The sequence below is a fragment of the Schistocerca americana genome, chromosome 4, assembly GCF_021461395.2.
Source record: "Schistocerca americana isolate TAMUIC-IGC-003095 chromosome 4, iqSchAmer2.1, whole genome shotgun sequence".
In the NCBI taxonomy this organism is placed as follows: domain Eukaryota; kingdom Metazoa; phylum Arthropoda; class Insecta; order Orthoptera; family Acrididae; genus Schistocerca; species Schistocerca americana.
The window spans coordinates 283234919-283260123 of record NC_060122.1 but is presented as its reverse complement, the minus strand read 5'-3'; the positions used below and the strand labels follow the sequence as shown (position 1 = coordinate 283260123).

General features: G+C 41.5%; 1 protein-coding gene across 4 annotated transcripts in view; it reads right to left on the bottom strand.

The window, feature by feature from the left end:
* LOC124613991 (CDAN1-interacting nuclease 1) overlaps nt 1–25205 on the bottom strand; it is a 177325-nt gene that overhangs the window by 71961 nt on the left and 80159 nt on the right. For all 4 annotated transcript variants that reach the window (XM_047142785.1, XM_047142783.1, XM_047142787.1 and 1 more), the window contains 2 exons: nt 2860–3099; nt 2562–2763 (listed from right to left, as the gene is read on the bottom strand). In XM_047142785.1, coding sequence (XP_046998741.1) covers nt 2634–2763; nt 2860–3099 — 370 coding nt within the window. In that variant the 3' untranslated portion in view covers nt 2562–2633. The remainder of the gene's footprint in view (nt 1–2561; nt 2764–2859; nt 3100–25205) is intronic.

Here is a 25205-nt window from a genome sequence, read left to right as displayed (position 1 = left end):
GTATGGTGGTGGTGCTTAGTGTTTAACGGCCCGTCAACAACGAGGTCATTAGAGATGGAGCGCAAGCTCGGGTTAGAGAAGGATTGGGAAGGAAATCGGCCGTGCCCTTTCAAAGGAACCATCCCGACATTTGCCTGAAACGATTTAGGGAAATCACGGAAAACCTAAATCAGGATGGAACTACTGCGCCACCTCGCTCGGTAAGGAGAGATAAGAAGAAAGAGATGGTAAAAGGGTGTTCCAGTACAAAAAAAAAAGTTACTGACATCATTTTAATTAAGAATTACAAGAGAAGCGTGAAATGCGATAAATTGATAAGTTCTATCATTTATATGAAGGACATAATGTAACTACTAGAATGTCTCATCCAAAAATGGTAGTATTAGTAGAACCAGCAACAGGAAGGGAGAAACACAAATATAGTATACAACACTTAATGGTTTTTCATGAGAAGTCAACCTTAATCATAAATTAACATTAACAAAACTGAAAGTAATGGAATATCCAAAAGGACGTCAGAACTAGATATTAGTTGGCCTTATTTATATTGTAACCATATACATATATTTGTAAAGAGAGGACTTTCGAAATTGGGTTGATTGAAATAGGATTCAGAGGCTTTCACACACAATGGATAAGGTGATAGTGTGTTGGATTTTGAATCTAAAGACCTGGTGAGCCTGAGCTGAGGGCTAACACCCGGTAGAGTGAGTTAAAAGGTATGGCAACAGTGTATTAGTGAAGCTGTGGTAAAGCATTATTTGACTTTGTTGGGAAACTAAGTTAGAATGTTCTGGGTATTAGTCCAAGAAATATGACAATAGTTGAATTTGGAAAAGAATTATGGAAATACCAACCCAATGTGGTCCATACAGTGAGTTAAGCAATGGGCGTGATTGTAATTAAAGTGAGGATGACAAAATTTTCCCCTCATGAGAAAGTTTCCTCTTCCATTTTACCAATGGAAGATAAAAGAGGCATTCTTGGGAAGAATTCTGGGTCTTGTGGTATGGAGGGACATTAAGATTGATGGAATAGCATCAAGCATCCACTATGAGAGCCATGTTTGTTATTGGATGTTATGTATCAATGGTTATTAAAACTGATACAACTATACATTATATTTGCAAATATAGTGAGCTTCAGTAGACAGCATAACTAACAGTTTTAGAGTATGGATTAGTAACAGCCGGGAACCTTCCATACTCAGAGTGTGTTTGCAGGGTAGTTGTTATTTGCAGTGTGGGGAAATATCTTGATTAGAACCTAAGTTTTGCCCTACAAAAGCACAAGGGACCATATAATTATAAGGGTATCATAACTCATACTAAGTAGATATAATCTAAGACAACAGGGAGGTTAACAGCATCAGTCATCGAAAAGATGGAAAGAACCTGGTAGCTGGACTGATGACATGTGAGATACCAAACCTCATTAAATGAGAACAGATTGGATGTAAGATACGAATTATTTGTGTGTGTGTCTGTTTTGCTGATCACGCAAAATGAGAACATAGTTTATGAGTGATTTGTATATACGTGTGTGTAGCACTTTCAAAATGTGTATCGGATTATTAAGACGCAGTGTACAGTAAGAAACAACAGATGGTTTGTTGTAGCAAGTAATTTAATAAAATAGAAATATTATAAACATTGACACTATCACTCAATTATAAAAGCAGCAGATGTAATGATACAGAATTATTTTATAATTTTGGAATGGATAGGCAGAATATTTTAAATAACTGAGTAACTGTATTGACATGTAGGATTTCTTAGAAAGAATTAGTTATGTATTCTGCATTTGGTTTGTGTTTTCTTTTATGTTCGAGGTTCTCAATGGACATCGTGCGGTGACGCAAGATTGACACGCGGCATGCTTATGTCATCACAAGTATGTGTCTCGGAATCTGCAGTGGAGTGCACTGTGCCACAGAGTTCCTCCTGTGTGAAGTTCCATGGTATCGGGCTTCCCAAGAATGATGAGCTTCCCTGACTTGATAGACTAGAAGAAGTGGGAGTTCTAATCAAACTTCAAATAGCAAGCATGTAATTGGACAATTGTAAAAGACTTTGCTAAATCTGACTACCCAATTCACAAATTTGTTACTTGTGAGAAATGTATTCCTCTATTCCTATTCCAATAGTAATTGATTAGTACGAGGGAATATTGATTTCAGAGCGAAGTTCCAATTGATGAATTTCAATGCCACAGTTATGAAAGCCAATGGAAAACTTTGCATGTTTGACATGAGGTTTCAGGGAAAGGAACTGAGATGAAGATCTCAGGATGGACAAATGGCTGAAAGCAAAGCTTAGAGAGGCAGTGAAAAAAATTGCAACAGGGTGGAGGAAGTGAAAAAAGGGAAAATATGGGGGAGAGGTTTGCATTACCAATGGCCGAGCTCAAAACTAAAAACTGTTCCAGATGATGCTGTGGTGTGACCATTCTAACAGGGTGTTTTGTTACAAGCAGGGTCTCTCTCTCTCTCTCTCTCTCTCTCTATCTATCTATCTATCTATGGCAAACAAAGTTTATGAAAGTACATTTGTTTCACATACCTTTAGTCTACTTGGTCGTAAGAAAATGTTGATGCATGATATGTTGAAACAATTCAAATCTAGTGCAAGCAACTATATGCTCTTTGGATCCATTAATGTAATATTGTTTGGAAATGTGTCACGTATGATGAATCTCTTTTCACTGATGTACTCCAGTGTATCAACAAAGCCAAGCCAATAAATGACAAGTCCAGGGCCAAATCTGAAATATGAACAAACTGCCTTAATATCATTCAGCACACATTTAATACATTTTTAAAAAACCAATTCACTGTCTGCAGGAATCAATGTTTCTCACCTGTTCCAGTAACTAAGATACTGTTCCTTTATATATGTTTTGTGGTTTGCTTCATCACCAAAGAGTGCTTTACTTTCTATCCAGCTTACTACAAAGCCATCTACCGCCACAGGCAACTCCAGCTTAACATCTGGTGTCTTGTCATAACCACATGTTCGCAGCTGCTCTTCATCCTTGAATGGTATGTTAGCATTTCTTACCATTCTTTGCAAACGTAGCTCATATTCCTGCCCAATGGAGCTACAGGAAGATAAATATGCCATATAATATCCTCAAACATAATACTCCAAGTTTTTAAAAGAATGTGTTAATCCTGCAAATACAGTTGAACAAATTACATTTATAAATTTAATTCAATAGCTCTTATAAATTCACCCACGGAACAAAGCTGAAAACAATAGGTCAGGAAAATATGGCTAACTGATCACTTAAAATTGGGATCTGCTCTTGCTAACACATAACATTCTGAAATACTTCTTGGAGAACAAAGTTTGCTCATTTTCCAGGGATAAGGTTCTTCTTATGGAACTAAGATAAAGACCATGCTTTTTCTCTTGTGAAATGTGTTTAAGCTAGAAGTATCACTGAATGCAAGGGTCACACTTAATTCTTTCAAAATCCTTTTGGTGCAGATTCTCTCAGTTTCTTGGAAAATTCCTTATTGAAGATAACCCAAGAAAATGATACACCGAAAGATATGTTTAAGAGTCATACTACTATTTAGAGTTATGCCAGTTTTTCATGCGTCTGAACTAAAAATTTGGTTGTCTGGTGTGATCTGCATCTTTGATGGAACTCATATAAATGAGGTTGGTTGGTTGTTTTGGGGAAGGAGACTAGACAGCGTGGTCATCGGTCTCATCGGATTAGGGAAGGATGGGGAAGGAAGTCGGCCGTGCCCTTTCAGAGGAACCATCCCGGCATTTGCCTGGAGTGATTTAGGGAAATCACTCATATAAATGAGGAAATATTTTCGAATTCAAAGAGTTTTAAGTTTACACTGGGATCAAGACTTACAGATGGACATAAATCGGCTTTTATTAACATTTTGTGATGACACAGATTTCAGTTAGAATAAATTTTGTGAACAGAAATGGATTTTTAAATAAATTACTCAAAAATTAGTAAGAATTCATGTTTCTTCAGCTTCCAGTACATAAAATGCAAACTTAAAAGACTAGTCTGTGCAAATGGTGATATATATATATATATAAAACAAAGATGATGTGACTTACCAAATGAAAGTGCTGGCAGGTCGACAGACACACAAACTAACACAAACATACACACAAAATTCAAGCTTTCGCAACAAACTGTTGCCTCATCAGGAAAGAGGGGAGGAGAGGGAAAGACGAAAGGAAGTGGGTTTTAAGGGAGAGGGTAAGGAGTCATTCCAATCCCGGGAGCGGAAAGACTTACCTTAGGGGGAAAAAAGGACGGGTATACACTCGCACACACACACATATCCATCCACACATCGATAGACACACAAACAAACACAAATATACACACAAAATTCAAGCTTTCGCAACAAACTGTTGCTTCATCAGGAAAGAGGGAAGGAGAGGGAAAGACGAAAGGATGTGGGTTTTAAGGGAGAGGGTAAGGAGTCATTCCAATCCCGGGAGCGGAAAGACTTACTTTAGGGGGAAAAAAGGACGGGTATACACTCGCACACAATACTCCAATGAAATCTGAATGTTCAAAACTTTGTAATGCTACTCGTTCATCGATTACAACTAAATGTAGACACATTTTGTGTGTGTGTGCGAGTGTATACCCGTCCTTTTTTCCCCCTAAGGTAGTAAGTCTTTCCGCTACCGGGATTGGAATGACTCCTTACCCTCTCCCTTAAAACCCACATTATATATATATATATACTTTTTTCTAAGACACTTCCATTTTTAGTCAATGTATCTTTCATGAGGTTTCTCCATTTTTCTGAAAAGTTTGACCAAGTACATATCTACTGCTTCCATAATTCCTACATCATTTTAATCAGTCACAAGTTTCTTTACAAGTAACACTTCAAATATGGACAGGATTTGTCCTGATTCTATTCCTTTGCAATTCAACTGACACTGAAAATTCCAGAGTACTAACCAGCTATTGGTTTCTCCTTTGTAAGGTAAATAAAAAGGAGAGTCCCATTTGCATCCCATAAAATGCATGTCATAACTTTTATGGCAAATGAAACTGACTTTGGCTTTTTTGTTCCAAGATCACTGGATTCCACATATTGCTTAGATCTGTTTGATTTTTTCATTAAGTGCTGCTATCATGTCTTACACAAAGAGTTAAATCAACATAAATAATCAATGCAATTCATTTTAATTTCCCACAACTTGCTAAAAATGTTGACAAGTTTTGATTATTTTATTTTACTTTATTTTATATTATTTTTTTGTCAGCACTCAACATATCTCAAGCCCCTCTTGCATAAAGCTATGTCATAGCTATTTCATGTAAAAGTTATACCTTTTTTGTTCTGAGGTGCCTACAGCACCAGTTACTTTATGTATCATTTTCTTTCAACTGTTTAATTCCATGTTCTGGACTTCTTTGAATTTACATTTGTGGTTTCAGTTTTGACTGCCCTTCAAAGCAGATACCTTCTACAGAAGAATAGCTAGATTTAAATTAAGATATCAATCTATTAAGCTTTGAAACAAAATATTATACTCCTTATAAGTCTACACCAAATTTGGATGAATATTAGATGACCATGAAGCATCCAAAACAATTATCTGTATAATGTCACAATATTCCAGTTACTCTACATGAACGAAGCACACATGCAACTACTGTCTAAACTATCCTTCAGGCCAAAAGTTAATATTCCATTTACATTATTGTGCAACATGTAACTATCTAACAAAAACAATAGTTTACCAATATCAATTCCATCTCCACACCCGACTGAGGAATTTTCACATTACTCCCCTAGGCTTGCTGTTGTGAAACGATCGATTAGCATGCTGGTTGATGATAAACTGAGAAGCAGCAGTGCAAATATATGCTGTGAACAGCATAACACTTGTCAGAAAAATAGACTTACCCCCTATAAGTTATAAGAGCAATGACGAACAAGAGCCTTAATATAGTGAACACCACATGGGTGCAAGGACTGGTAACAGTATGGTATAAGGAAAAAAAAATCTCTTTTTGTAATTGCTAAATTATATATCAGAATGGCTCACATAGGCAGACAAGAATAGTTGCAGTAATAATGTCTCAGTTTGCACCTAAAGAAGAAATCAGTTACAGTAAAACTGACCTATAGTCATCATGGGGAAGGTCATGACAATTACCAACTGGAACTACAGTGCCAGGACTCTCGAAAATGTTTACAGATTGGATCTGCTTTCCTTTTCATAATCAACTACTAAATAACACCAAAAGCTAACTTAAAGAAGATCTGTAGGTAGCATATTCAGCTATCAATGTCATATTTTTTGACACTTTATCACAATAAACTGGACTAAAAATGACACATTTTGGAGCAAGGTCTTTAATGTCATGTATTTTAGAAACTTCTTGCTTAATTTTTTTCATGTTTTCAATACCAAACTTGAGATGTCCATGTGTATTCAGTCTGTAGCATTTATGAGTTCACGAAACAAAACAGTGATGTTCTGTGACATCATACGTCCTGTGCTGTGAGTGGCTATAGAAGCAAACTGAGCAAACCCCCTGTTGATTTAAGTATTTTTGAAGCTACCATATGCTGTATTTTTGGTTTTCAAATTATATTTGAAAACATGGTGCTTAAGCTGCATTAAGGATCTCTCCTTAACACATCATTTTTAGTATGTTCTGTTGGGTGAAAGCATCAGGAAATGTGAGGTTGGTGGCTAAACATGCTACCGTACACTGCTCCATTGAAATTATGTGTATACCTTTGCCTGGACTTGCACTGTAAGCAGGTGATTTCTCGGCAGATGTTCAGATTGGTCTGAGTGCACCACTTCATCCTAATCCCAAATTCCAAATTTTTGCCAAATAAATTGCACACATAATTCATAACATACTGGTTTTAGACTTGCAGTATGCTACAGTTATTAGCAAGAAATAGAAACTCACAAGAACTCAGGTGCGATACTCTCACAAAAAAAAAAACTTGCTAATAATGCACTATATCCTGCAAAAGGCATCAGCAAGCAAGAAAAATGTTAGCAACTTGTAATGGATCTGGGAGATATGTTATTTTCTACCGGATTTGTCGATACCAAATCTAATGAGGGAGGTTGTAAATGTTTTATTATATTTTTGTCAAAATGTTTTTTGTGAATTGTAATTCGTCTTATTTTATGCTAATTTGCTTATATGTTCAAGAGTGACAGCATATTGGTTAATATTAGTAGATGTGACGAATAATATCAAAGAGACTGGTTACAAGTAGAAGCTTGTGTGTTGTGTGAAACTTCTTTGACGCTGGAGTTGTCTTTGACCGTAGTCAGCCAGCAGGGAACACTCGATGTGTGACGGTGGAACAATGTACAGGTCCCCATTATAATAATTTGCAAGTGACCAGCAAAAATGAGTTATTCTACTACCTTTTCATATAAACATCAAGAAGGAAGCACATTCGGAAAAATGGTATTTGAAGCACCAAAAATGAGGCAAACGCATTGAACCAGGACATTTCCGCAGCTGACGAAACAGCATTATGGAATCATACTTTCACTAGACGACTGAAGCCAACACAAAAAAGTCAAATATTATCTTATAAACATCCACGGAAAAGTGAGTACTGTCATGAAATATGCTAAATTCAAGTATATAAAAATAGTGAGCATATTTCAAACTAAAGGTAACAGGGCATGTTTTGCAACCTTATTTCCTCTGATCATTTGTGGAACTCTCACTGGATGGCGCCACTTATGTTATCATTTTCTAGTGCACTCTAGTGAGGAGACATTTACAAACTTAGCACGCATTTCTTACAGTGCCAGGACCAAGGAAACTATTTCAACACCACCAAAACATTAAACCTAAATATGGATTAATGAAGCCTCAAAGCATAATAGTGACAGGGATTCAATAGTGGAGGTTCAGCAAGCCTGTTGACTCCTCCTCCTTGTAAGCAGCAGAATGTGAAAAGCATGTGGAGACTGGTATGGTACCTTCAAGCTGAACAAACACAGCATTCAGAAGGCACAAAGAGCTATGCTCTGTAGAAGCCATGCCCCCATACATGGAGCTTACTGGCAATTCGATCCACAGCCTCAAACACTAGCTACTAGCTGTTTGGAAAACATCGCTCAATATCAACAGTTTCAGAAATGTGACTGTCATTATTTAAATCCATACAGGAAATATTCAAAATGCGTCCTGATAATTTAAATTATTTACTTCATTTCTGAGACACATATTTCAATAAAGATTTTGGGGTGCCTCTGCCTCAAAGCCTTTAACTACAAGCCACACCTTTCATACGTGTCCTCACAGAGGCATGTACCCCGCCAGGAATCTGAAACAATTATTTTTTATTCGCTGCAGACTTCTAATGAATTTCTTGAGGTAAGTGTCTGCGATTCTGTAATGTATCTGCAAATTGTTGAGTCAGCAGGCGAGTTCTCACTCTCTCTTTCAAACTGTGTTACAAGGAGTATCACTTTTCAGTTTATACATACGCTATAATAAGCTGCAGGTTTTCTCTATTGTGGCATTATGTTGCTGAGTGTGACCAGAAATGCTGTAGTCTTTGCAATGACTACATTATTTTGGTGTGTTTGTTATCCTGTTCATACAAAATTATGAAATTTCTTTTGGCTTGGCAGTAGTTGTGGCACTGTGAAGACCAATATGAACCATTTCAAAACAGAGTCAAAACATGCTCCCTAAAGTTCTCTCCATTCTTTCCCTGTGCAAACTTTTATTGAATTCCATAAATGGATGGGTCCAACAGCTTGGCGCATCAAATTGATGCCAGTTCCAAGAATACTCATCTTTCTACCAGCACAACACAAATATGACAAGTTCAACTGACCATAAACTACACTCAGTGTAGTTTCAGCTCTCTCAGACTGCAGACGTGAGCGCAAGTTGCGCTTCAGTGAGTGTTTGTGTGCATGTGTGTGTGTGTGTGTGTGTGTGTGTGTGTGTGTGTCTACTGCTGACAAAGGCCTTAATGGCCAAAAGCTATGATTGTGTGAATCTTTTTATTGTGCCTATCGTGACTCAGCATCTCCGCTATATGGTGAGTAGCAACTTTCCTTCTCTCGTATTGTTTAGTGCAAATGAGTGAGAACAATGAGCATTAATTCTGGAATGCACATGACCAGCTGGAAGACACACAAAAGTGACTAGAGACTTTAGGGATTGGTGAGGAATCTAATTTGTAGGAAAAAGTAAAAGCTACAGTTTATCAGAGATATCATACAAAAGATTTATGTTCAATAACCCATCTCATTCAGAGGAAGATGCTTCGAAGATTTAATAAATTGTGGGGTGAAATGGAAAAAAACAAAGGCAGAGCTAGAGAAAAGAGTGAGGCACAACAGCATTGGGGCATGGAATGAAATCTTAGAATAACATCCATTAGGGAGCAGCACAAATTTAGCAAAGAAATTCCCTAAATTTAAACCAAATGGAGACATACACCTGTACTGTTACAGTAGATTATAAAAATTTTGTATAGGAAAAAAGAGTATTCTGCAGTGGTGTATCAGAAAATATGTACTTATTGGTGAAAAATAACTGCATCTTGTGTGACAAACACATAAGAATCATTGAACTGCCAGAGAAACATTGATGCAAAAGAAAAGTGAAGCTGCACATTGCTTTTTTTGTCACATTCGTTCTCTTGTCTTATTCTGCATGTTCAAGATGGTGTTCTCATCTTTTGGGTTCACACTAACTTAAGAGAAACCAAACTTTTGATGTGTTTGAGTCAATGAAGAAGGCTTTGGTGTGTGTGTGTGGTGTGTGTGTGTGTGTGTGTGTGTGTGTGTGTGTGTGTGGTATAAAATTTCTTTGTATTATGGGTTTATTTATCAAATAATAATACAGCAGCAAGTCAACACTAAACCAAAATGGCGTAACATCAGAATATCTGATTTGTCTCCATTATGGCTACATGGAAAAGCTGTTGGATATAATACTGACAACTCAGATGACCTCACAGGAAAGACGCACGAAAGCAAAAAGGTAAAAGGTTGAACTCTATGACATTTATGAACCCTGGACTAAGTGAATGCATCAAGAATTGTTGTGCAGAGCTTAGCAGTACACAAACAAAGAACATTCACTGCCACAATATTTTATTCACTTCTATTTTTGTATCTCTATTTTAACCTTTTTTTGGATCGTCGTATAATATATTATTACTTTTTTATTAATATATTGTATACAACCTAAACATACAAATATCCTCACAGGCCTTGCCTCAACGTTGGGAAGATTCCAAAAAGAAAGCTTTGGAAGAAAGTCGGTCCATTCTCCTTTGAAGGGAATACACCCAGAGGGCCTGTTACATGTACTGTGACATCTGCACATTATCGGTACCTCCTTGTACAGCATGTGATTCCTGCTTTGGAAGAGTGCAGCTGTGTGGAAACTACTGTGTTCATTCAAGATCGGGAGCACCTCATCTCGCTCGACCAGTGAGAGATGTGGTTAATCCAGCCTTCCAAAATGTATCGACCAGTGAGAGATGTGCTTAATTCAGCCTTCCAAAATGTGTTATCTCCAAAAGTTTTCCAGATGCATGGCCTGCAAGATCACTTGATATGAATCCATGTGACTTTTGACTCTGGGAATACCTAAAAGAATGTGTTTACCAGTGATACATTCAGTCTTTATTTGATCTGAAGGCCAGCACAGAGGAACACTTTGCTCACATTTCACCAGAACTGCTGCAAGCAACTGCTGATCAACTTGTTTTATGGCTGCAGCATCTCACTGACATCTCCAGTGCCCATACTGAATAAATTTTGCAAGTGGTGGTTAATAATAAAATCAACATAATGCCTTTCTCACTTGTTTCACCTTTTCTGTCCACATCTCGTTCCTAACATAACAAATATCGAAACATTTTTATACGTATTCCTTGCATTCACAGTGCCAGTTTTGGAACTGCTGGCCAAAACTGGAACTAATTTTTTTCGAACGTAAATTGTTTCCATATTAATGCAGTAGAAGATCTACCAAGTTTCGCTGCCATGTGATAAATACAGCCAACACTGGACCTCTGTGAGTAGTTGCATTTTAATCATAACAAACCCATATGCTGTTACCATGACCATCAACTATTGGTTTGATAGTGAAGTCAGTAACACTCTTAAGGATTTTGAAATCCTCAGTGTGCATCTTACAGACAAGAATGCTGAAACCATGGAACACGAGGTTATGGTGGGGCATTTCTTCAAGAGCTTCCAGCTTTTATGTAGAAATGGGTATTAGTGCAGCCAGTGAGCATTTCCAGCGATGAAAATTTGTGCTTTGGGCCCTTGTGAAAGTGAATAGCAGAGATATTGATGAGACAGCTGTCTGCGGATGTTCAAATACTGTGCACAGCATAGAGGTACAGCACTGATAAAGCTGGTTCACCATAAGATCAACAATGTCAGGAGCATGCATACATGCTACGATCTCAAAACTTGATGGTGTGCTTTAGGCCCTTATGGTTCTCAGCACCTCAATTCATCTTGAAGTTAATTTTTTACTAGCACTAGATGTAATGTTCATCACTTGTTTTTTTGAAATGAATTTGCCGATTGTGAATAGGTTCTTATTGTTCATGTCTTACAAGAAAATGCATATCCTGATGTGATGCAAGTATTACCTTGAGGCTGTCGATCGCATAAAGAATTTCAAACACCTGACAAGGAGTATTTCAGTCACGCTTCTCATAACTAAGAGCAAGAGTAGTACTTTTTTTGACTGGGGTTGGTTATGATAACATATATGGTGTCCTATTCCATTTTCTGCAGCTGACATACCTCAGAGAGTGAAGGGGAAGTTGTAGCAAATGGTTGCCATTGCTTTTGATATATCTTAAATGTACTGCCACTAACAGAAAGAGTGATGTGAAATTTAATATTATGACATGTGTGAAATGCTGAACATGTGTGAAATAATACCATAATAGATTTAACTGAGTAAATGCATGATAATGACATTGGTTGGAAAATAAATTATGTTCCATATTGTGAATACTGAAAATTTCTTCTTTTTAAATGGTGAGATGGTAACTATCAATCCAGGGAGCATTGGCACACAGCTGCCAATCTCCATGCAAATAATGATAATGATGATGATATAAATGCTGAAAACAATTAGGTAATAAAAAAAATATTTAAATATCAAACTGCTCAATTGTAGTTTACAAACTGGATGGAAAGTTAAGGTTTAATGTCTCATCTAATATGAAAACAAGAGCTTGATTTGGATGAAGGTGGTACAAGAAAATAGCCATGACTTTTTCAATGGAACTGTCCCAGAATTAATCAATTTAAGATAACTAAAGAAAACCTAAATCAGAGTGGTTTGGTGGGGTTTTAAAACCCTATCATCCTGACTCCAAGCCCAAGGCCTTAACCATTGTCTCCTCACTTAATCATAAATTAGAGAGAACGACACAAATAGTTAAGGACAGTTTAGCAACACTGTATAACTGTGATTGGTAGGCTGTTAAAGGGGCCAAACTGCAAGGTCATCAGCCCTTCATGCTAAATCTATTGAACCAGGAACAATCCTCAGAGGAAGGATACAAAAGACAAATCCTGGGAAGCCCTATAGCCCAAGGTGCAATAAGATAGAGACCAAACCAAGGAGAAGTAGAAGAGGAGTGAGAGGGAGTAAGGTGGTCAAGTCACTCTGTCCAGAATGCGGGTGGAGTACTCCAGGGCATGGCATGCAGTGGGAAATGCACCCTCTGCATCTGGCCACCGCTACCTTGCCCTCCGTTATCCCCAAGAAATTGAGCAGCACTAACAAGTTCATAAAATTTTAGGAAAGACAAAATATTAAAAATGGCAGAGATAAAATAATAAGGAGACTTACAGGTGAGAATGGTAGGAGCCAGGCAAGACCACCAAGCAAGGGTCGCTGTGGATCTCCTGTGCCAGAGCATGTGAGAGAGTTGAGGGGTGTCCCTGTAACCCCTCAGGTGGTCAATGAGGTCATAAAGGATGGTGGATTCCCTGCAAGAAGGATGAAGGAAAGACTGCCACTTGGTTGTGGTCTCCTTTATTGCCGTTAGTTTGTTTGAGAAGTCCAGGGCAGGCCATTCCAAGTTCTAGACCTCTAACAATTGATGGTGTTGAGTCAACCAAAGATCCAGTCCCAGGGACCACCACTTCCAAAATCAACATACTGGTAGCCAACTTCACCAAGAATTCGGCGTGTTCAATCCCTGAGATACCGACATGACCAGTGGTACAAACGAAGATGACTGGCCATCCAGCTTGATGGAGGTCAGAAAAATGATCCTGGATAGCCGTGACTAATGGGTAATGAGAGTAACACAGCTCTACAGTACAATGCCAGCTCAGGGAGTTGCTGCAGATTAGAAGCATCTTGCTGGTGCAAGGACAAGTACAGCTGAGGGTTAGTCTGATGGTCATCAATTCAGCAGTGAAAACACTGTATCTACTCAGCAGGGAGTACAGTTCACTGCACCCTGCACGTGTGTATGCAAAACTGGTTAGTCCATTGACCATTGAGCCATCAGAGTACACCACTTCTGAAACTAAATGCATCAAGGACAGCCAGAGAAAAAACTGAATCTTTCGATCCAAAGGAGCAATCGAGACAGATCTGAGATCAGGGTACATGCCATGAGGGTGCACACAATTGTTCCCTGCCAAGAGGTGACAGTTGGGGAGGTTGAGGTTTAGAGCAGAGACACTGTATTCGATCTGCAATTGTCATCACAGTTCTGTTGTGGAACGTGGATATTCCCACTATGAAAAAGGACACGGTATTTCGGATGCTTAGGGGAGCTGTGAAAATGTATAGCACAATTGAGTAGCTATTGTTGGCACCTGATGAGTAATGGAGGGACCCCAGCCTCCATGAGTAGGCTGTTCACAGGGCTAGTTTGAAGGGTTCTTGTTGCAAATCAGCACCCACAGTGGTGAATCAGGTCCAGTGAAAGCAATGATGAGGGCGATACTGAATGGTATACCAGACTCCTATAATCAAGACAGAGCAGGATAAAGGTTCTGTAAAGCCACAGAATGGCAGTGGGGTCTGCACCCTAGCTGGTGTTATGGAGGCAGCAAAGTGCAGTAAGTCGGAGCCACCACTTTTGCTTAAGATGGCGAAGACGGAGAAGCCATATCAACTGGGCATCAAAGACCAGTCCCAAATAGTCATAAGTTTCCACTATATTGAGTAACTGATCAATGAGGTAAACTTCTGGTTGTAGACGAAAATTACAATGTCAACAGAAGTGTAATGTGAGCCTTGGCAGCTGAAAACTGAAAGTAATGGGCAAGGGCCCATGGCTGCGCCTTTCTAATGGCACCCTGGAGTTGGTATTCAGCAACATCCACCCTAGAGGAGCAACAGTAAAAGCAAAAATCATCGGCATACTATGAGAGAGGAGAGTGGTACTTTGGACTTCACTGCTCCTGCTAGACCACTGATGGCCACTAGAAAGAGAGGAACATGCAATGCAGACAGAGCCCTGCATGACCTCATTCTCTCAGATAGAGGGGGAGGGGGGGGGGGGGGGGCAAGCACCAACTTTAACCCTAAATAAGGCTGACAAGACATTCTGGACAAAAATTGAAAGCAGGTTCAGGAGACCCCACTCCTGTAAGGCAGCAAGAATATTGTGCTATAAGCCTTTTGCAGGTGGAAGAAGACAGCAATAAGATATTCACATCTGTCAAAAGCTGTTTGGATGGCAGACTCCAGGCAAACCAAGTTAACAGCAGTGGTACTGCCTTGGTAAAACTGTTCTGGGATGGAACCAGAAGACCCCGAGACTTGAGCCAATACAGCCACCGGCTCACCATTCATTCCAGCAACTTACAGAGAACAATAGTGAGACTAAATGGGCAGTAGCTGCCCATCTCTGGGGAGTGCTTACCTGCTTTCAGTACTGGAGCGATGATGGTTTCTCGCCAGTGAGATGGGAACTCACCCTCGCTCGAGATATGGTTGAGGATGTTGAGGAGGTGGTGGTGGTGGTGGTGGTGGTGGTGGTGATGATGATGATGATGATGATGATGATGATGATGATGATGACGACGACGACGACGACGACAGTCCTCTGATAGTGATATGAGCATTTGCTTTGTGGGTGCAGCTCGGCCCTGGAGCTCTGAAGAATTCCCACTCACTGAAAGAAGCATTATATGGCTCCAGTGGCATGTAGTGAAGGATAAGTGCATTTGCTTCATCCACTGCTTGAGGACGCAAAAGACAGGTGGATAATTCTCAGATGCATAGGCTTGAGCACAATACAGAGAAAAGTGTTTGGTGACAGGAACTGGGTTAGTGAAGACAGCATCATTCAAGGAAATACCAAGTACATCAACAGGGGACTGGCCTCTGTAGAGACATTTGATTTTCGCCCAAACCTGATAAGGAGGGGTATGTGCACCAATGGTTGAAACATACCGTTCTCAGCATTCCTGCTTCTGTTGTTTTATCAGGTGGCACACCCAGGCAGAGAGCCATTAATAGGCAATGAAGTGCTCAATCGATGAAATCCACTTATGGTGTTGGGGAGCCCGTCTGCGATGTCTGATGGCCTCTACAATTTCTGAAGTTGACTAAGGTACTGTCCGTCAACAAGAGGATCCTGAAGAATAGGGAATTGCTAGGGTGGGTGCTGACAGAATGGCTGCTGTTGTACTCAGGGCAGCTGCATCAGTATCTCCAAGTAGCAGAGAGCTAAGGATGACAATGGAGATGACAGCATCCCAGTCAATACTGTTGAGAACCCGTTAGGCTGTGCACCCAGGAGAGTGACACAGAGGGAGGTACAGGAAAATTGAGAAGTGGTCACTACCACACAGGTAACTGTGGATACACTGGTGGATGGATGGGAAAAGACAAGGGCTGCAAATGGAAAGGTCAATGGCCAAGTAAGTTCCATGCGCATCACTGAGGTATGCAGGGGCACCAGTATCAAGAGACAAAGGTCAAAATCTGCCAGGAAGTTTTTGATGTCTTTACTACAGCCAGCGATCATGGTTCCACCCCACAAAGTATTACGGGCATTTAAGTCACCCAAGATTAGGAAAGGTTGGGAAGCTGAGAAACCAATGCAGACAATATGTTCTGAGACACTTCATCATTGGGAGGGAGATAAACCAAATGCTCAGTCACACATTGATGGATTGTCAGCATCATCTCCCTACCATCTTCAACTGTACCTGGAGTGAGGATGCATTCCCATCTCAATGGCAGGAAAGCGTCATCATCCCGGTACTGAAACTGGGTAAGAAATCCCTAGAGATGGACAACTGTCACCCAATTAATCTCACTGATGTTCTCTGCAAGCCGCTCAAATGCATGGTGATCTGGTAGCTATGTTGGCTTCTTAAGTCTCGGTGCCTTCTGGCTCCGTCACAGGATGGTTTCCACCAACCCCATTCCACTGCTGACATCATGGTTTGCCCGGAGTCTGTCATCCGACAGCTTTTGAACAGCATCAACATTTTATTGCTGTCTTCTTCGACTTCAAAAGGCTTATGCATCACATGGATACACTACATTCTCACTACCTTACATGAGTGGGGTTGGTGGGGACCGGTTCAGATTTATCCAGAATTTATTGTCACCTGGTAAAATACAGACATGCCCTTACCCGAACAGCCACAGTCTCCAGAGATGTATCAAAAGGCACAGATTCACTACATACAGGGTGCAGAAGTATGTGAAAATCCACCTGACACCATATCATAGTCTGTGCAATTTGTAAAATAGCCTTGGTAGCCATAAGTGTCCATGTTGCCAGAAACCAAGTATCCTGAAGGACAATACAGAAAGCAGGCAAGGTGCTTAAGAGATGTCATACTTCAGCCAGGTGTTGGAAGAAAACACTACAATTCCACTGGACAATCATGTTGTCAGTATACTGTCAGGGTGTGAAGTGACCAAGGAGATAGGTTATTCCCCACTATCATCTGGCGCCACCAATTGAGAGGTTATGGTATCAACACACACAGGTTCTGAGACACATCTGTCGTACAATCTGGGCCTCAGGAGCCACCATGATCTCTGCCTCGGACACAGAAGCGAAACATGCGGGAGGGATCTGGTGGCGGAGGGGACACCAAATTCGCTTTCTTCTTGAAAGGCTTCTTTTTATCTTCTTTCTCCTTAGGGGGTTAGATGACTGAGAGGGCTTCTCTAAATTAGTTTCAGAGGGTGAAGGAGACTGCAGAACCCTATGACCAAGATCCCATGGCTCCTTCAGCCACTGGCTGAATCTGGTTGCAGACCAACAGAAACCTTGGAGAGGAGTGTCCCGAGGGACTCGTTTCTGGTGTAAGAAGGCGGAGAAGGGTAATTTGTCTCCAGCTGGGGGATGGAGATTGACATCCTCAGCAAGTGGGGAGCCATTCCTCCTAAAGTGGGTGAGGGGAAGCAGCAGGAGGAAAGCCTCCATCCATTGCAGGAGGGGGGGGCAGGTATGTTGAGTGGCCTTGTAGGCTTGCTGTAAGAGGCATACTGGGTGAGAGTACTGTCGTAAGAAAGGGCAACGCAGTTGTTGCTGTAGCCTAAGTCATTGTCCTGCATGTAGGATGTAGATGCTCATTCTTTTTCTTGGCCTCTTGGTTTGGCCCCATACGGACAGGACGGACATAGTGTACACCCTATCACTCCAAGTTGGTACATAGCTCATCATCAGACTGCAAGAGGAGGTCACAATGGAAAATGACGCCCTGAACCATAACTATTATTGGGAATGAGAGTAACCGGAATGTCGCCCAGCTTGCCACAAGCAAGCAATGCCCGTTACTGGGCTATTTTAATCAAAAATCATTTTGGAGACAGCTACAACATTCCCAAACTTATCTCCTATGTTCTCTACAATAAATAAAGGCTTTGTGGTTGAAAAAGAATCTCGATCAATTCTTGTAGAAACCAGGTACTGGGGGGAGTATTTCTCTGCTTTTCGCTTAATCCTACATTCCTCCCACGGTGTAACCAGGGAAGGAAACATTTTTTAGTTGTATCTCTCTGCATTGAATGAGTTCCTTCCTTCTGAAGAGACTGATGAGGCCATATGGCTCCAGCAGGAGACAGCTTCATCTGCTTCATATCCAAGCCATCTGCCATGGCCACGTCAAATGGGAGCTCTCCCAAAGGGTGCCACCCAGTCTCAGCAACGGTTACCTGGCCTGTAATCCACTGCTGAGAGTCCCCGGTCCCAGTCATGATAGGCACATACTCCTTGGTATATGTGGAGATTTTCCAACTCAGACACCAACAGTGCAATCCCTGCATGGTCAGGGAGCTACCATCATGCACATATTTGATGGTCCTCCCTTTAAGGGGATGGCCACCACACTGGGTTTTGGGCATACTACCTTATAACAAAAGATGCTTAGGTGGAAAGGCGCAAAGGCAGAACATAATACACCAAATTGGTTGGTTGGTTGGATGATTAAAGGGACCAAAGTACTAGGTCATCAGTCCCTATTTTCTTCGAACAGAGAGGTCTAAGTGACTTTACATCAGAGATGGCATACCGCGTAAAACCCATGGGAAGAAAACCCCAAGGTCTTACAAAGGTCAGCAAAGGCTAGATAAGAGACAAAAAATAAGAAATGGAGGCATAGGAAGCTGGAAGCTCCCAAAAGAAGAAAGCAATGAGTCAGCCAAGTATGGCCGATGCGAAGCCGGCAAAGGACAGCAGAGTCCTTGTGACAGACTTGTTTGCAGGACCTCCACAGATACACAGTATCCAGTATCCTTTATCACCCGTCGTTTGTTTGGTGAAGTCAGAGTGACCCATTCTGTAATCCACATCTCTAAAACTTGATGGTGTAATATCAACTGGAGGTCTGTTTCCAAACTACTGATCTCAAAAGTCTGGTAGCCAGTTTGGATAAGCTATCAGCAAGTCCATTCCACAGAATCCCAACATGGCCTGGGATCCAGATAAAGGTCACTGAACATCCACATTGTTCAAGGAATTCTGGATAGGTATTACCAAGGGATGGCGAGAGAAACTCTGATCAAAAGCTTGTAAACTGCTCAAGGAGTCGCTGCAGATGAGAAAAGACTCACCAGTGCAGGAATGGATATGCTCAAGAACACTAGAGATGGCTACCAACTCTGCAGTGGAAACACTACAGCCACCCAGCACAGAGCATAGTTCAGAATGTCCCGCATGATTATAAGCAAAGCCTATGTGACCAGCAACCATTGAGCCATCAGTATAGACTACTTCTGAACCCCAGGATGCACCAAGGATGGAGAGAAATTGGTCACAGGGGGCCTCGGGCTGAACCGAGTATTTCAGACCTTGTGATAGGCCAAGACAAAGCTGTGGTCGAGGGATGCACCATGGGGATGTATGTGAGTGGGCACAGAGGAGAAATGGTTGAGGGGACAACTGAAGTTCAGAGAGGAGGGACTGGATGCAGACTGCGATCATAATCCTTATCTGGGTCACCTTTGCAGGATATGGATGTCCGTGTTTGGAAACAGGAGACAGTAGTTCGGAACTTAGGGGTGCTGCGAACATGTGTAGCCTATTTGACAAGCTGTTGTTGGCACATGATCTGCAATGGAGAATCCCAGCCTCTACGAGTAAGCTGTTCAGAGAGCTAGTTTGAAAGGCTCCTGTCGCAAGTCGAACCCTGCAGTGGGGTATCGGATCAAGTATCCCCAATGCTGAGGGCGATGGCAAACCGTATGCCAGACTACCATAATCAAGATGGGGCTGTATCAGGGAAGGGTAGAGCAATCTGTACCCCAGCTGATGTTATTCAGGCAGTGAAGTGTATTGAGGTGCAGCCTGCACTTTTGCTCAAGCTTGTGAATCCATGTCAACCGAGCATCGAAGACCAGTCCTAAAAAGTTATAAGTCTCCACTACATTGAGTAACTGGTCATTAAGGTAAAGTTCTTGTTGTGGTGAAAGGTAAAACATAGATAGAAGTGCAAAATGCGAGTCTTAGCAGCTGAAAACTGAAAGCCACTGGTGAGGACCTATAACTGCACTTATTGTATGGCGCCTTGCAGTCGACGTTTAGCGACACTCACTCTAGAGAAGCAAAAGTAGAGCCAAAAGTCATCAGCATACAAGGAGAGTGATACTGATGACTCCACAACTGCTGCTAGACCATTGATGGCTACTAGAAAGAGAGGGACACTCAGTACAGTGCCCTGCAGGGCCCCATTCTCTTGGATGTACAGAGGTACTTTGGAAAGCACCAACTTGAATCCAAATAGTACGGTGTAACAAGAAGTTTTGAATGAAAATCACAAGCGGACCCCTGAGATCCCACTTGTTTTAAGGCAGTGAGGATGTGGTGTCACCATGTGGTCTCATAAGCCTTTTGCAGGTCGAAGAAGGTTGCTATAAGGTGTTGACACCAGACAAGAGCTGTTAGGCTGGCAGCCTCAAAGTAAGCCAGATTGGCAAAAAACACCCTGGGACAGAGCCAGAAGAACTCGAGCCTCAAGGAGCTGACACAGTCACTGGCTCACCATGTGTTCAAACAACTTACACAGAACGCTGCTGGGACTAACTGAGCGATAACTATCCATCTCTAGGGGGTGCTTACACAGTTTCAGTAATAGGATGATGATTCCTTCTCGCCACTGTGATGGGAACTCACGCTCACTCCAGATGAAGTTAAAGATGGCAAGGATATGATGCTGACAATCCATCGATAGGTGCTTGATTATATTGTTGTAGAAGTGGTCTTGCCCTGGGGCTGTATCAGAGCAGTGGGTTAAGACAATGATAAATTCCCATTTACTGAATGGAGCAATATATGGCTGCTGGTGCATGTAGTATAAGATAATTGTTTTCAGTCCACCTGCTGTTTTAGAACACAAAAGGCAGGTCAACAATTCTCAGACACTGAGGCTTGAGCATAATGCAGAGCTAAACGTTCAGTGATGGCATCTGAGACAGTGTAGACAGTGTCATTCAAGATAATTCCAGGTACAACCGCATGTGTCTGGTATCTGTAGAGACATCTGCTCTTAGCCCAAACCTGCAACAGAGAGTTACGTGGTCCGATGGTTGAAATGTACTGTTCCCAGCATTCTCACTTCCATTCATTTTATTAGGTGCTGGACCTGGGCATGGAGCTGATTAAAGGCAATGAGGTGCTCCATTGATGGGTGCCGCTTATGGCATTGGAGAGCAATTTCTGTTGACCGCCAAGGTACTGTCTTACGTTGGGGCAGGGCCGAGGAACAAGGGATCACTAAATCAGCTGCCAAAAGAATGGCTGTATTAGTATCCTGGATAGCCTCATCGGTGTCTCCATGCAGCAGGGAGCCAAGGGGAACAGCAAAGATGAAAGTACCACGGTCAACAATGCTGAGAGCCTATCTGGGTAGGCATACAGGGCAGTGACAAGAAAATTGGGAAGTGGTCACTACATAGCTCATCATGGGTCCTCCAGTGGACAGATGGGAGAACACAAGGGCTGCAGATGGAAAGGTCAATGACTGAGAAAGTTCTGTGTACCACACTGAAGCTTGCAGGGGGCACCAGTATTCAAGAGACACAGTCAGGTTGTGCCAGTAAGTTTTTGAGGTCTTGACCACAGCCAATAATCATAGTTCCACTCCACAAAGGGTTATGGGCATTGAAATCACCAAAGATTAGGAAAAAAGGGGGGGGGGGGGGGGGAGGGAAGCTGAGAAACCAAAGCCAACAATATGTTCTGAGACACTTCACCATCAGAAATTAGGTAAATACAGCAGACAGTAATATACTGAAATGCCCTTACCCAAACAGCCACAGCCTTCAAAGGTGTACTACGAGGCACAAGTTCATTATGTACCATGTCCAAAATACATGTGCAAACACTGTGCAACGTCCTGTTGTAGGTAGCATGATTCTCATAACATCCCCAAGTACCCACGAAGAGCTGCACAGCAAGTCTCCTGAATGGCACTGCAGAAGGCAGGAGAAGTGCTTTAAAAATGTCGTACCTCAGCTAGGTGGTGGAAAAAACCATAACAATTTCACTGTAGAATAATGTTGTCCACATTCTGTGAGGCCAGGAAGGGACCAAGGAGCCAGGATATGCTCTAGGATCACCTGCTGCCACTGGCTTAGCGGTTAAGGCATCAACACGTATTGATTCTGGGTTCCGTTGCGTGGTGCAACCCAGGATCTTAGGGACCACTGGAATCTCTACCTTAGCCACAGGAGTGGAACAGGCGCGATTTGGTGGCATGGAGGCCACCAGAATCTCATTCTTCTTATCTTTTGGTGACTGCAAGGGCTTCTCTGAATCAATTTCAGGTAATGATCATAATCACAAAGCCTTGCAAACAGCAGCTTGTGGCTCCTTCAGCCACTGGCTGGTGTCCATTTATAGATCTGCAGAAGCCTTGGAAGGAAGTGTCCTGAGTGACCACTTACCGGCAAGAGAAGCTGGAGCAAGGTGATTTGTCTCCAGCTGGGAGATGGTGACTGATGTCCCTGGTGGGTGGGAAGACAATGATCCCAAAGTAGGTGTAGGGAAGCCGCAAAAGGAGAGCCCCAACCATCAGGGGAGCAGGCTTCATGGAGCAGTTCTGCAGGCCCACTCTAGAATTCTGACAGAATGACCGGCATTTTTCCATGTTTTTTCAAGCCACACAATGTCTTCAAATGGCACTTTAACGATATTTCTTAAAAGCTGCCAATACCACATTATGATGTCACTTCTCTCAATTATAATTTTCCATATATGCATTTCTTATGCTGAAAACCGAGGGTTCTGACAAACATTAACGACGACGTTTTACTGCCACTAAGTAACTCTGCCTCAAAAAGAGTAATGCACTGCTTTACTACAGTGGGTGTTCTTTCCTCTCGTAGTATCCTTATATGTAGCAACAAACAGCATCTTGTTGAAAAGAATCCCATTTTGCTATGTGTGGTTCTGTCCTCTTCTTACCTGATACCCGCAGTTTGGATGAACCAGTCTATTCCCCTTCTGTGCAATATTTCTCCTTACAAATTTTGATGACAATATTTTTGTGTATCTTTGAGGCATCTGCAGTTCTTTTAACTACCTTTGTTGGAGAAAATAGAGTTGCACCGCTTTCCTCTCCTCCTCAAAATATTCCTGCACCGAGTACACAAATTCATCTGTATGGCCACACAAAGAATGAGCAAATCGCCAAACTTTCTATTTAGCAGCCACACTTTTTTGCACACTTCCACTATGGGCTTCATACACTCTGCAGTGCAAAATAAACTCGCACAAGAAACAAGGTATTCAACGAAATGAACAACAACTGTTTACGTTAGAGGACACCAGCACCATCTGCAAGTGGCTACAATAGCCACTGCCTGCAGTACAGGGAGATTTGACACTGGTGAATGGAGCAGGAGACACAGCCAAGCATGTTCTTTGACTGACTGTTGGTATGGTAGCAGCCCTGGGAACAGCTGGACATGAATCACTTTACTATTCTGATCCAGGTATGGAGTAGTGCAATGTGTGTGGTATGCATATGTGGGTTTTTTAGGACAGAGAAATTGCTCCACAGGCTCAATAAGACACATTCTGATTTAAGACAAGGAATAATACTATCCCCATTCATTAAAGAGACTAGCATTTGTCATGGATGATCAGAGACAGAAAATGTTAATATAGCATTAGTTAATTGCAGAAGCATCTATGGAAAGATACTGGAACTAGTCTTGCTTATAAGCTGTAGCAATGCTCACACAGTATAATGACCAGAATTGAATAAGTCTGGGAATGACTTCATAACCAGAGGTGGCTGGCCGACAGTCTGAGAGCATCAACAGCGAGTTCCCAGAGAACAACATGTGGACAACACAAGAGAACAGACAACACAAGAGAACAGACAACACAGACAGTATGGCAAGATAACAAATCCAAACAGCAAACCAAGATTGAACACTAAGACGTAGTGAATTCACAGCTAAGACAACGATGTCTAGCGAGAGTCGTACAGTTCTGCAGAGAAATCACAACTAACAGACAGAGGGGCTGCACTACTGGCTTTATTGGGCGGGCGCAAGCCTTGGTAGGCTGGCCGGACAAGTGTAGCTTATGGCAAAGATTACATCAGTGACTGCAGCACCTGCACCTGCAGTTGCAGGAGTGCCACTAAGGGGCCCGTCACCAATGTCCATATCATCAGGTGAGTCTTCAAAGGTGCCTGGCTGGGATACCAGACTAATAATGGAAAGCTGGCTGAAGCCAGATGTTAATAGCAATGAAACTCTAAATTTTGCCTGAAAAGTCTGTCACATAGATAGGTCAAACACCAGTGGTGGAGGTGTGTTTATGGCTTTAAAGAATATGATAACATCTAATGGCATAAGTATAGCTTCCAAACATGAAATAATTTGGGTGAAGATAAGTGGGAAAGGAGGGGCAAACATTGTAATTGGATGCTTTTATAGATCCTTTAACATTTAATGGCACTAATATAGGTTCCAAACATGAAATAATTTGCGTGAAGATAAGTGTGAAAGGTGGGTCAGACAATGTTAATTGGATGTTTTATAGACCCCCCCCCCCCCCCCCCCCCGCCTCAGGAGCAGTAGTATCAGAACATTTGAGAGGAAACTTAGAGAACATTTTGTGTAAATTTTCTGATAATGTTACAGTATGAGCAGCAGATTTCAAATTAACAGTTATAAACTGGGAGACTCAACTGATTAAGTGGCTAGTAGGAACAGGGAATTGTGAGAAATTGTTCAAAATACTTTATCTGAAAATTATCTTGAGCAGTTAAACAGAGAACCAACTTGTGAAAACAACAACTGAGAAATCTCTGTGACAAATAGTCCCAAACTTTTCCAGTGAGTGTAGAACAGTAAATCATAAATCATAAGGCCATTACTGAATATGGCTGTAAACAGGAACATAAAGAAAACTAAGAAGACATTCCTGCTTACCAACAGTGACAAGAAACAGATTTCAGATTACCAGAGTGCTCAACACGAAAATTTCGTCTCCAACATTAACAATGCTGAGTATCAATTGACAAAGTTCACGAGTATTGTACAAAGGGCATTCAAAAAGTTTTGCACAGTTGTCTCTCTTCTTCTTCTTCTTCTTCTTCTTCTTCTTCTTTTTCCAGGAGGAGAAAGAATTTTTTTGTGAATGTACTTGAAACATTTAGCTATAAATTGGTATATAATAGCATTTTCTTTTATTTACAGGTGAGCCATAATGGTCCATGAAGTAGATGTCAGGTTGC